General features: G+C 44.6%; 1 protein-coding gene across 1 annotated transcript in view; it reads left to right on the forward strand.

Annotated features, from left to right (window-relative positions):
• The window catches only part of OSBPL5 (oxysterol binding protein like 5), a 151,217-nt gene extending 143,843 nt beyond the window's left edge, over positions 1–7,374 (forward strand). Inside the window, exons 18-22 of the mRNA XM_082485116.1 lie at positions 1,967–2,152; positions 2,683–2,821; positions 4,009–4,126; positions 4,747–4,849; positions 5,935–7,374. Coding sequence (XP_082341242.1) covers positions 1,967–2,152; positions 2,683–2,821; positions 4,009–4,126; positions 4,747–4,849; positions 5,935–6,070 — 682 coding nt within the window. The 3' untranslated portion in view covers positions 6,071–7,374. The remainder of the gene's footprint in view (positions 1–1,966; positions 2,153–2,682; positions 2,822–4,008; positions 4,127–4,746; positions 4,850–5,934) is intronic.
• The last annotated feature ends 3,312 nt before the right edge of the window (positions 7,375–10,686 follow it).

The raw sequence follows: 10,686 nt of genomic DNA on the forward strand, positions 1-10,686 counted from the left end.
TCTGCATTATATTGACCACTTCCCTGTGGGCATCTAATTTTGTTGTTGCATCACATCACACTAAGAAAATTCACCTTTTTATGAGTAAAGAAAAGGATTGCACAAAAATAAGAACACATTAACATTTAGTTTGTTTTGGACCACAGTGGATGTTATGGGCAATAAAGTCTGTATTTGTAACTTGCAGTCATGCAGTTGCCATTGTCACAGAGCGGAGCAGACTGCAGCACATTTCTCTATTAATCTTCTGAAGAAGATTATTTTAAAGAAGAAGAGAAATCTCGATCTTGCGGACACAGAATCTCCATTTCTCTGTTTACCAGGGTACTGCCAGAGCTGACTCCCTTTGCTACATCAGAGATTAATAATGATACATGCATCCAGTGGGAGGAGGCAAAAGGAAAAATTCTAGAGATCCGTAACAGACATTCCACCGAGCTCCTTATTATGCTGACAGTTGCATGAATAAATTAACCATCTAATCCAGGTTATATTCTGCCTGAATTGCTTAGACTTTCCTGCAGTGCTAAAAGTCACGTATTTTCACAAACACTGGAGAGTCTCTGGAGGTCATACCATTATGCAGCTCAACATGGAGGGTCTCATTGTCTGACACATGCAGCTCTTGAGGGAGTAATTCGCCCTTGTCAAGCAATTTTGTGCATGTCCCTCTGAGGTTTTTAGAATTAGAGGACTCGCTCTTTACACCACTGCATTCCGTAGGACTGACTCTTACACCACTGCATTATTTTCTCTGGCCGTTATTTTCACTCCTCCCTCCCCCACCCCCATCACTTTGAGTTTGAATTGAGTTTCCTTCCTTTGTTTCTGGGAGAAAAGATTCATACACAGGAAAATGGGAGTGACGTGTCAAAAAGGACAGGAAAGTGTTCCTCTGCCTTCAGTTAATTGTCTAAGAGGCTGCTTTTTTGGAAGTGTTGTGTTAATGTATGGTGATAGAAATATAATGAAACCATCAGTATCCCTTTTAAATTAAGAGCTTCACAGCAAGCTCCAAATTAAATGCAGTAATGTATTCATCTTCTAAATGGAGGACTGGTGTTTTGTGGAGCTGGGAATACTGGAACAGTGTAGATCTCCAGTCCCTATTCTAACTGCTAAACCACTCGCTAATGTTTTGGAAGGGCTAGTTGCTAATCTCAGAAGTATTTCCAATCTGAAATGAAGATTAGAGTGGTCTTATTAGAGGAACTGTGGAGAGGTCTATCACAGCTTGGCTACAGAAAAAAAAAAGGTAATGATTTTTCTCTTGTAAAAGGCAGATCCTCTCCTCCGGGCAGAAGCTCAGTGAGACATCATATGACAGATCACGTATCTTTTGGCAGCTGAAAACAAGTGCGAGTGAAAGCCTGTGTTCATGCTTGCAGTTTGTAAGCACAAGTACATACCCATTTCTTGCAGATTGAATCAGCTTCCTACAGACCTGGTTGCTAATCCTATATAGAAGTACAACATTGCATGTGCAGCTGCAAGCTGTGAACGTGAATTTGTTTTCCAATGCTTCTAAACTTCAAATATAAAGCCTTTGTTTCAGAGACAGACATTAACACAAAAGCTTCTAAACATAAATGATTGAAAGGGCAAGGAAGATAACAGATTCTCCATTATACATCACTCACTTCCAAAGAGGCCACTGACCTCAATGAATTGAGCATAACTATCTTATAACTCACACAGAAAGCACTGAAGATTTTCATGAATATTGTAGGCAATGTTATGTAAGGGAAAGTTCCCCTGTTCTTCAGTAGATCATTGTATACAGCATTCAGCGTTGCTGTTCTTATAACATTCCTTTAATTTACAAGCCAAAACCGAGTCTGAGCAATCCTGTTAAAATTCCTCTGGAGTGTCAATAGTCCATAAAAGTGTCTGATCTGAGGTTCCAGCTGGCAAAATGCATTGTTGGTTTTAACGTGATTTCACTTTCTTCCCTGTTTATTTCTAGGCTTTGGCAGCACGTTACCAGTGCAATAAACAAGGGCGATCAACACAAGGCAACACAGGAAAAATTTGTGCTGGAAGAGGAGCAGAGGAATGCTGCCCGGGAACGGAAAGAGAATGGCACAGAATGGAAACCACTGCTCTTCCGGCATGATGCCACAACTAACGAATGGCGCTACAAATACGAGGAGTGAGTGGTGGGGTTGGGGGTTATGAACAGACCATGCTTGAGTCCCCAGTCCCCCCAAGATTACTAACCTATAATTTGGGTCCTGCCATTCCCCAGACTATGCCCTGGGCTTGCTCTTTCTGACCTCCATGTCATTATTAGAATACATATTCCTGATACTAATTGGGAAGAGCTAGAAATGAGGGCTTGGCAATGGAAAATCTGGTATGCCATTGGTACAAATCCCTATTGCTGTAATCAAGTGTGGAATCATTTAGCAGAGGTTTTCTGTGCTGCACGAACAGAGTTGACAACTGTTTTCTCCCCTGGCAAGAAGGGTGAAGCCCCTGGAGACTGAACCCCCCTCATATATCGCTAGGAACTGTGAATGTAGAGGGAAGTATCTGTTACTCCTCTCATTGCATCTGCAGAAACTCTTGTTAGTGTCAGGAGTGAATGCCTGCCCTGATGCATGTGGAATTGGTGCATTGCTCTTAACACACCTGGTGGGATTCTCGCTTTCCTGATGTTTTTTCCTTTGGTTTCAACAGTTTAAGACCTTGGGATCCTTTGAACGACATTGCCCAATTTGAGAAGAATGGGATACTTCAGACCATGGAAAGACACTTATCCACAAGGATGTCAAACCACAAAACAACATGCATAAACAATCAAATTACAAGGCACAAGGTAAAAAGCCTGTTCTGGGGAACGTAATATTCTTTAAGACTGTTAAGATACACGGCCCTTTTCTGCAGCATTTTCATGTAAGCACAGCATAGGCTGAAAGATTTGGTTTGGGTAAATATAGCTTACAACTCTATACCTGCAATATTATACCATCATTAACTCCAAATAATTACAATTCTTGGTTGACATATTGTGTCTGTTTTGGTATTTTTCTTCCAGACAGTATTAGTGACAGTGACTGTTATACTGGGTTTTGCACGTGACTGAGCTGAGCTTTACTGTTCGGTGTTTCTAAAGCAGAAAACTTCCCATAGTGAGGGTGTGAGCAAGGTTTTGGAGTACACAACTGAGATCCTACAACTTCAGTTTTGGTCTTTGCCATCTGCCTTTGCCTCTTAGACAAGACAAGAAACCTCTCTCCATCCTCTCCCTTAAACAGGGATGATACTTTCTCATTTAATTGCATTCATCTTTGGAGTAATATATGTCATTCACAAAATGCTTTGTAAATGTAGAACTGCTGAACTAGCTTGACATAACTCATATTACATGGAGGAACCTAACCCTAACCGTAACCCATCTTATTATGAACGTAGACTTTCCTTTTATAATACCCCAAATCTGAACATCTCTTAAACAATAGGAAAGTTGAGGTTCATAGCTGCTTTTCAGACCCTCTGGTGAGAAGCGTTTGAATCAATGTCTTGGGTTTACCCAGTCAGGAGGTAGGGAGAAACTTTTCCAAAGTGCATCAAGAAAATAGGTATAAAAGTTCTGTGATGTTTAAATCATTCAGGCACTTTCTGAAAAATCTTCCCTGGGAAATTTTATCCTAAATTTTTCTTCTTTTCATCCTTTCTCTTACGTATCTCATTGGTAGGTACCCAACTTAGCAAAAGAACTGTAAAATTCAACACTAGTACGTGCCAGTTAAAGCTAAAACAAGAATAATTTGGATGGGTGTCTTAAGGGTGTTATCATTTGAGGAAATGCTTCTGTATGGGGCATGTGTGTGATATCCTTAACTAGCTGCCAGGAGTTCAACTACTAGGACTTGCTGAGAAAGCAATCAAACTTCACAATCTCACAGATATTCCCCAGCACCCCAAATTATTTCGTTTAAAGTCAAACACAGTAGTCTTCAATTTGACAGTGACCGAGTCTCTTTTAATCCCTGTTTTATCCAGAGGTCTGCCAAAGACTGCAGGCGCCGCAAAACCAGTGATCAGCCGTCCAACCACAGCCAGAATACAGAGAGCAGCTGTTCAACGCCGGAGTCAGTGCAGGAGCTCTCAGATGACGATGGCAAGTATTTGGGTATCACTGGGTCAGGCTTTAATGTTCTTCCCTTGGTACGGTATTCCTTGAGCCAGCCCTGGGACATTTCCTGGCCCAGTTAATACCATGGGCCCATAGCCCACAGACAAACACAGAGAATGTTCTGCTCTTCTGTTCTCTGTCCGTACTACTTCTCTTTCTGCCTTACACTGTCCATGCCAACAAGGGCTTCTCAATTCCTGGCGCAAACACATTGGAAAAAATATACTGACATTCCAGTCAACAGGGAACAGGCTTAGATTCTCATTCCCGTTTCTCAGCCTTTGTTGCAGGTGACTTTGAATGTTTCAGACGTGGGGGCAGGTGTGAGCACTCCATTCCCCTCCCCTCAGCTGGGGAGCATGTTGCAATAATTGTTTCCTGAGAGCCGAGAAGGGGCCCCAGGCCAGTTCTATTCACCTGGGTCTTCAGGGTGGAAGATTCTGTCCCCTGTCTCCTTCTCCCCATGTTTCCTCCTGAGAGCGTTCTCCCTGACTCTGAGAATTCGATCACAGCCAGCCACTTGCTGAGTGAACCTGGTTTGTGATTCATCACCACCACCAGAGATGGCAATGCAAAACATAATGTCCTTCAATACTTTGCTGCAGGGTTTGGAAGCCTGTGCGTTCAGTGCGGGAAAGAAATGAATCACCTCAAGGAAATTCATTCAGCTGTCTTATCCCTACAGAGAGCCCAACAGGACATACACAGGTAACCATTTTCTCTCATCAAATCAATGATCTTAATTGGCTAAAAATAACCTGTGCCATTTATCTCCTCCACTGCAGCCTTCAGAGCATCCTCCTCAGCCGCAGGGGTGCAGTTAATAACTGTTTCAATAGGTAACCTATTAACACATAGGAAAGGCAAGGCCACCCCCTCCTTGAAACACTGAAGAAATCTCTTCCTCTTAAGACTCTCTTTATGGGGCAAAAAGCATCACCTCAGCATGTTAAGCATCTCTTGGCACTCCCAACTGCAAAACAGCTGCAGAAGTTGGGAGGGGCTGGGCCAGGTCCTGTCTATAAATAAGTCCCTGCCAGGCAAGAAGTGTGTGTGTATGTGGGTGTGGGTGTGTGTGTGGGGGGTTCTTCTCATCAAGTATGTTATGAATTGGCTCAGTTTGCTTTAGAGATGCAGGTGTGTGGTCTGAAAACTGGGATTCATGGGTGAAAAGCACTAAATTCCCACTTTTTGTATAAAATGCTAATTGCTCTCTGAGATAAGCAGTGAGCACACCTGTTTAACCTACTGCTGGCAAAGGGCTATGCCCCACAGACTTCTGTGGGGAGGGCAGGGGAGTTATTAACTGCTACACCTGCTCCAGGGAGCCCTGCTGATTCCCCTCTGCATGAGGAGCATTACCCAGCTGTCCTGAGGCTTCAGGGGGGTGGGATCTCACATGAAACCCACCTTTTCTGGATGCTGAAACCATCAGTGATACAGCTTTAGCTTTTCTCTGTTGCTCTTGGAGGTGTCCAGGGCAAGTTCTTGTACTTGGGAAGGTTAGGATGTAGGTTTGTAAGTGGGTGCTGGATGAAGAGATTTCTTGGTGTTTATGATCTTACACCTTTCTCATGCCAACCAGCATGTTCTGCCTGATCCAGCAGCCAGAAGTAATAATCTTTCAGTTAAAAAGAGGTGGGAGGTAAAGTCTGCGAGGCACAGTGCTGTATCTGTGGGGGTGTTTCTGAAGTACAAGGATCCCTCCAAGTGTGGAAGCTCCGGGTATGTGCACATGTGTGAATGCACACCTCCCTCCAACACACAAATAAACATACTGCTTTCTTTTCCAGAAACCTCAGCGCTCTGAACAAAAAGTCCTTCCACAGGAAGGTCTCTTCTGAAAGCTTCCTCCTGGACTCTCGCTGTTGGTTTCTCCTCTGCATCTTTCTTACATGTCAACTATTCATTAATTATGTCTTCAAATAAAACCACTACGTTTGGCAGCAATAACGATTACTGGCTGCAGGAGAGGGGCCACTCATGCAAGGAGCCCAGCCAGGCACCAAAGCACTTTAGAACCAACGCGGCAGAGGTGTGGAAGAAAGTTGAAAAACGAGGTTAAAAAGGGACCTAGGAACCTGCAAAACTTTGTTCCTGCAGATTATGTCATTTTTGCCTTTTACATGTACATCTTCAAGGACCTCTTAACCTGTATGGGCCTTAATGCTAAAGCCAAATGTAGCTTTAATTGTGCAATTTGTTTTCTATGTCTTGTCATTTTCTGATGCAATTAATAATTACCCAGCAGTATTGGTAACCCTAAAATGGTAGACACCCTTGCGTTTTGGAAAAGTCATGCCAGGCTGGGTCACAGCTCTACAAATGAGGGAGTGCAGCTGGGAGGCTGTAAAGAACTGATGTCCACGGACCCTGTCCAGCTGCCTTTAATTATGGGAGGGAGCACACTTGGTCCAAAAAATCCACCCCCAGGACATTAAGTCATGATATCTTTTGTCAGCACACACAGAATGGGACCTCAGGATGTGTTTTATTTTCCATTTGACGGGAACTGTAAATATGCACAATTTCCGAGAGCTTTCTTCTTTAGAAAATGGGAAGTATGCAGTGAAAGCTCCTCGTTTGGTTACAGAGCTGACCGGTGTCCTGGACCGGGTGCATTGAGTGTAATGTCAGACATGCCTGTTCGTAAAACCTGGTCACTTATTATTGTTATTATTTGCTATATGGCTGTTTTATATCACACACTAGCATTGTAGAGAGGAATCCACTGCCCCAGAATAGATGAGAAGGACAGGAGTGATATAGGTGTACCTGTGTTCAGTTGTAGGCACATTTATTGTCAAAGGTCAGGAAGGAGGAAGGGTTTTGCCACTGCATTGTTCAACTCTGTTAATAGTCTTCCTATTTTACACCATTTTTTAAAGATTTGCAATATTTTCTGTAGACTGCGGACAATACTAAGCCTTTCTTTTCTGGCCTGAAGTAGTTCCAAGTGGTAAGTACTGCTATATATACAGCCTTAAAATACTTAGTGGTGGTGCCAGTCTGGGCTATCTTTCAATGTAAATGTTTCCAAATTTTTAAGTACATTCCTCGTCATATTCCCCAGTTTGGGGAAACCTGTTTGTGCTTGGTATGTTGAAATAAAACAACACACAACTTTCAGTGGCAGTCTATCTGACAAATTATTTGTGTTTGAACTTGGTTTTGTGTTTTATAGCATTACTTTACAAGTAAACAATTCTTAGGCCATGCTTTTTAGAGGAAAAGCTACAGGAGAAGACCTTCAAGAATCTCAGACATAGGCCATAAGTTAGAACAGCAATAGCATTTTGATACCACTCTGGCTCAAATTCTCTGTGTCTTCTAGTTGTAGGAACTTCCTCAAAATAGAAAGAAAAGTGTTTGTCTTGATTTTCACTGTGACTTGTCTTGGACTTATAAAAACCTTTATATTAAGGAGGTAACTTGATGATAGAGAATAGATGGTTCCACAGAGAGAACCACAACTCTCTGACATGAACAGACAGGATAAGAGATGGCATCCAGAAGCTGACATTCAAGAAATAGACCACAAATAATAAAGGGTGAGAGTGACTGTTATTAGCAAAAGTCTCCGGAAAACCTAACAATTCTTCATCCTTGAGGAATCACCCTTGAAAATGTCAGCATTAGTGATCCAGATCGGGTGCCTTTTTGAAGGAGGACATCCTAGTCACTCCTTTCTGAGGAAGTCTCACCCGTGCCACATGCGGCGTAAACCTTCATGAGAGGGGGTCCTCTGGCCTCTGCCTGTGAAAGAATGTCCAGCTGCCAGTAATACCTGCCTGGCAATGCAAAGTCCTGTATGCACCTTGAAAGCATTTGCTCCTAATGCTGTGCAAACACGTCTGCTAATTTCTGGCCTAAAGCTCCCTTTGAATCCTTCAGCAAGTCAGCACATCTCCAGCCTGTCAGCACAGCTGTCCTCATCACACACATCCCCCTGTGGGACCACGTATTTGAGTTACTGATAGGAGCCTCTTCTCTTCTGTAGGGATATTTACATCTTTTGGGTACAAATGTATTCAGGGTTTGAGAAATAGTTACTAAAAAAAGTGAAAAATAAAAAAATCCCTAAACCCACCTGAGCCAAAGAGAAGCAGCACTCAACAGGAAGCCTTCAGTAGGTGTAAAGCAAATGCTTGAAATTCTTTGAATCATTTCCATTTTACCAAACTACACACCCACAGGGATTTCACTGGGACTTGTTACTGCAGCTAAATGAAACAAACGCTGTTACCACAAGAGGAGCAGTTCAATGAAAGAAACTATTAACCTACATAAACTATGCATCAGCAGAGGAGTTTCCAACACTTACTGCTGCTGCCACAGGGGATTAAAAAATAATCTGAAAAGGAACAATCTATAAATCCTTGTGCCATTAATTTAAATCCTATTTCCACATTTGGAGGTGAATGTTCCTACATGCCAGTTATGTGCACACAGAGGGCGAAAGGTGGTTTTGACGAAAATCATGGCCAGAAATGTTATTTCTCTAGGAGGAATAATGGCTGCTGAGAAAACTGAGAACCCTTTTAGAGCTTTAGAAAACCCAGGTATGCACCACGGTTGTGTGTTTTTGGAAAAATTCTCTTTCCATCGTTTGCCCCTCCTTTTCGTGATCAGCGAGTAGCCCTTCAGCAACACGTGAGCTTTGGGTGGAGACACACGAATCGGCCCATTTCCTAATATGGTCTCTTCCTGCTCCTAATAGGTGCAAAGCATGGTACCAGGGAATGTCCTAACTCACGACGTGGTTCCCCTGACTTCAGTGGGTGGGCAATGTGCTGTCGGAGCGCACACTCTGCGGTTGTCCCGCTTCTCTGCGAGGACTCTGCAGCCCCGAAGCGGCAGGGGGCGGAGGGTGGTGGTGGCCCGCCCCCGAGGGGCGGATAAAGCGGTGGCACCGCCCCAGGACGTGCTGAGAGGAGCGGAGCGTGCAGCGGTGCTGCGGTGGGCGCTGCTATGGGAGCCGGAGCGGTGGCGGGGCTGCTGCTGGTGGGTGCTGGGGCTGGGGCTGGGGCTGGGGCTGGGGCTGGGCCTGGGCCTGGGCCTGGGCCGAGGTGTGGGGGGAACTCTGGCCGGGGCCGCTGTTTGCGGGCAGGGGCTCCTCCTCTACCTGCTCGCGGCGAGCGGAGGGTGGCATCTGGCCACAGCCAGCTCACAAATCCCTCCTTTTGACGGGAAGGGGGAAGAAAATCTTCCTCCATGTCCCGCGTGGAGTAACCTTGCGGGTTTTTCTATTCTCCTTTTCCTCAAGACACTTTAGTAATTTCCCTTAACTTTTTTTTTTTCCGTGTTGCCTGAAGTTTCGGGAATCTTGAGTTAATACAGCTCTCCTAAAAAGGATAAGGAAGCGCAGCTGTCGTGAGGGTAAACCCAGCCCTTCCTTCTCTCCTCGGAAAAAAGAAAATTACAAGTCAGGTGTGAGCTCTTTAATAGTGCTCACGTTATCTAATTGTGAAATTGGTGGTTTTCTCAACTATGCGATTATGGGGAAAACTTTTGGTGCCTCGGGGAGAGAATTGAATGAGCGGAGCTGCGGGAGCCGGGGGGGGGAGGGGAGACTGTCGGTTTCGGCTTAGAAACTGGCCGCTGCTGGCAACTAGCAACGGGGAGCTCCGCGGCCGTCCCTTCCCCTCCTCCTGCCTCTGTTTTAGCACTTTCTCTCGCGCGCGTGTGTTGTAAGTACCTCGGTAGCCCGAAACCCGCGGCGTGTGGGATTCCCGCTGGTCTCCTTGCGAAGCGCCCGGCCTGCCGGTGCTGAGAGGCTGATCCCCGCTCCGCTGGAGGCTTGTCGAGGGTTGTGCGTCCCGCGGGTTTCTTTAAAAAAAAAAAAAAATCTAATGCTTCTGTGGCTACAGTAAGTTATTTTTGTTAATGACTCAACTGCTTGCCTTCTGATGAAGATTACAGAGCCAGTGAGAAATGTTGGATGAGGTTTCTGGGGCGTTCCCTCCGTTTTGCTGGAGGAAGACTAACACTGACCCTCCTGAGTTAAAAAGATGGGAGGAGGGAGAAAGGAATCCCTTGCACAAGGCAGAAACATCGGCCTCTCAAGTTCAATTGCAGTAAATTAGTAAAAAGAAAATAGAAGTTTAAAATAGAGGTGGGAATCTGGGGCCGTAGTTGCCTAAAACCCATCAGCTGCTGCATAGTGCTGCTCTAACCCCAGCTTTGTGATTGTAATTACCGTTGTGAGCAGCACACTTACAGAAATTAGTTTGGGTTTCCTTTGTGGCTTCCCATGAACTTCTGAATGTGTTTTCAAGTCTTTACAGGAACATCTCCCCAAGATGGTTATCATGTCCTGAATCACTCAAACACCTGTTTCTCTGCTGTAGGTTACACTGCTCATAATGCCCAGAACGGGAGCACAGGACTGTGGGGAGGGAGAATACTTACATGAAGGTCGCTGCTGTGTATCTTGTCCAGCAGGTAAGACTTCAGGCAGTTGTAGCTGATAACAGCCATATTTTTTTTTTCCCCCGTGGAGATGACTGCGTCACTACTGGTTTTTACACTGCATCCGTTGAAAG

The sequence above is a fragment of the Vanellus vanellus genome, assembly GCF_965231255.1.
Source record: "Vanellus vanellus genome assembly, chromosome: 6".
In the NCBI taxonomy this organism is placed as follows: Eukaryota; Metazoa; Chordata; class Aves; order Charadriiformes; family Charadriidae; genus Vanellus; species Vanellus vanellus.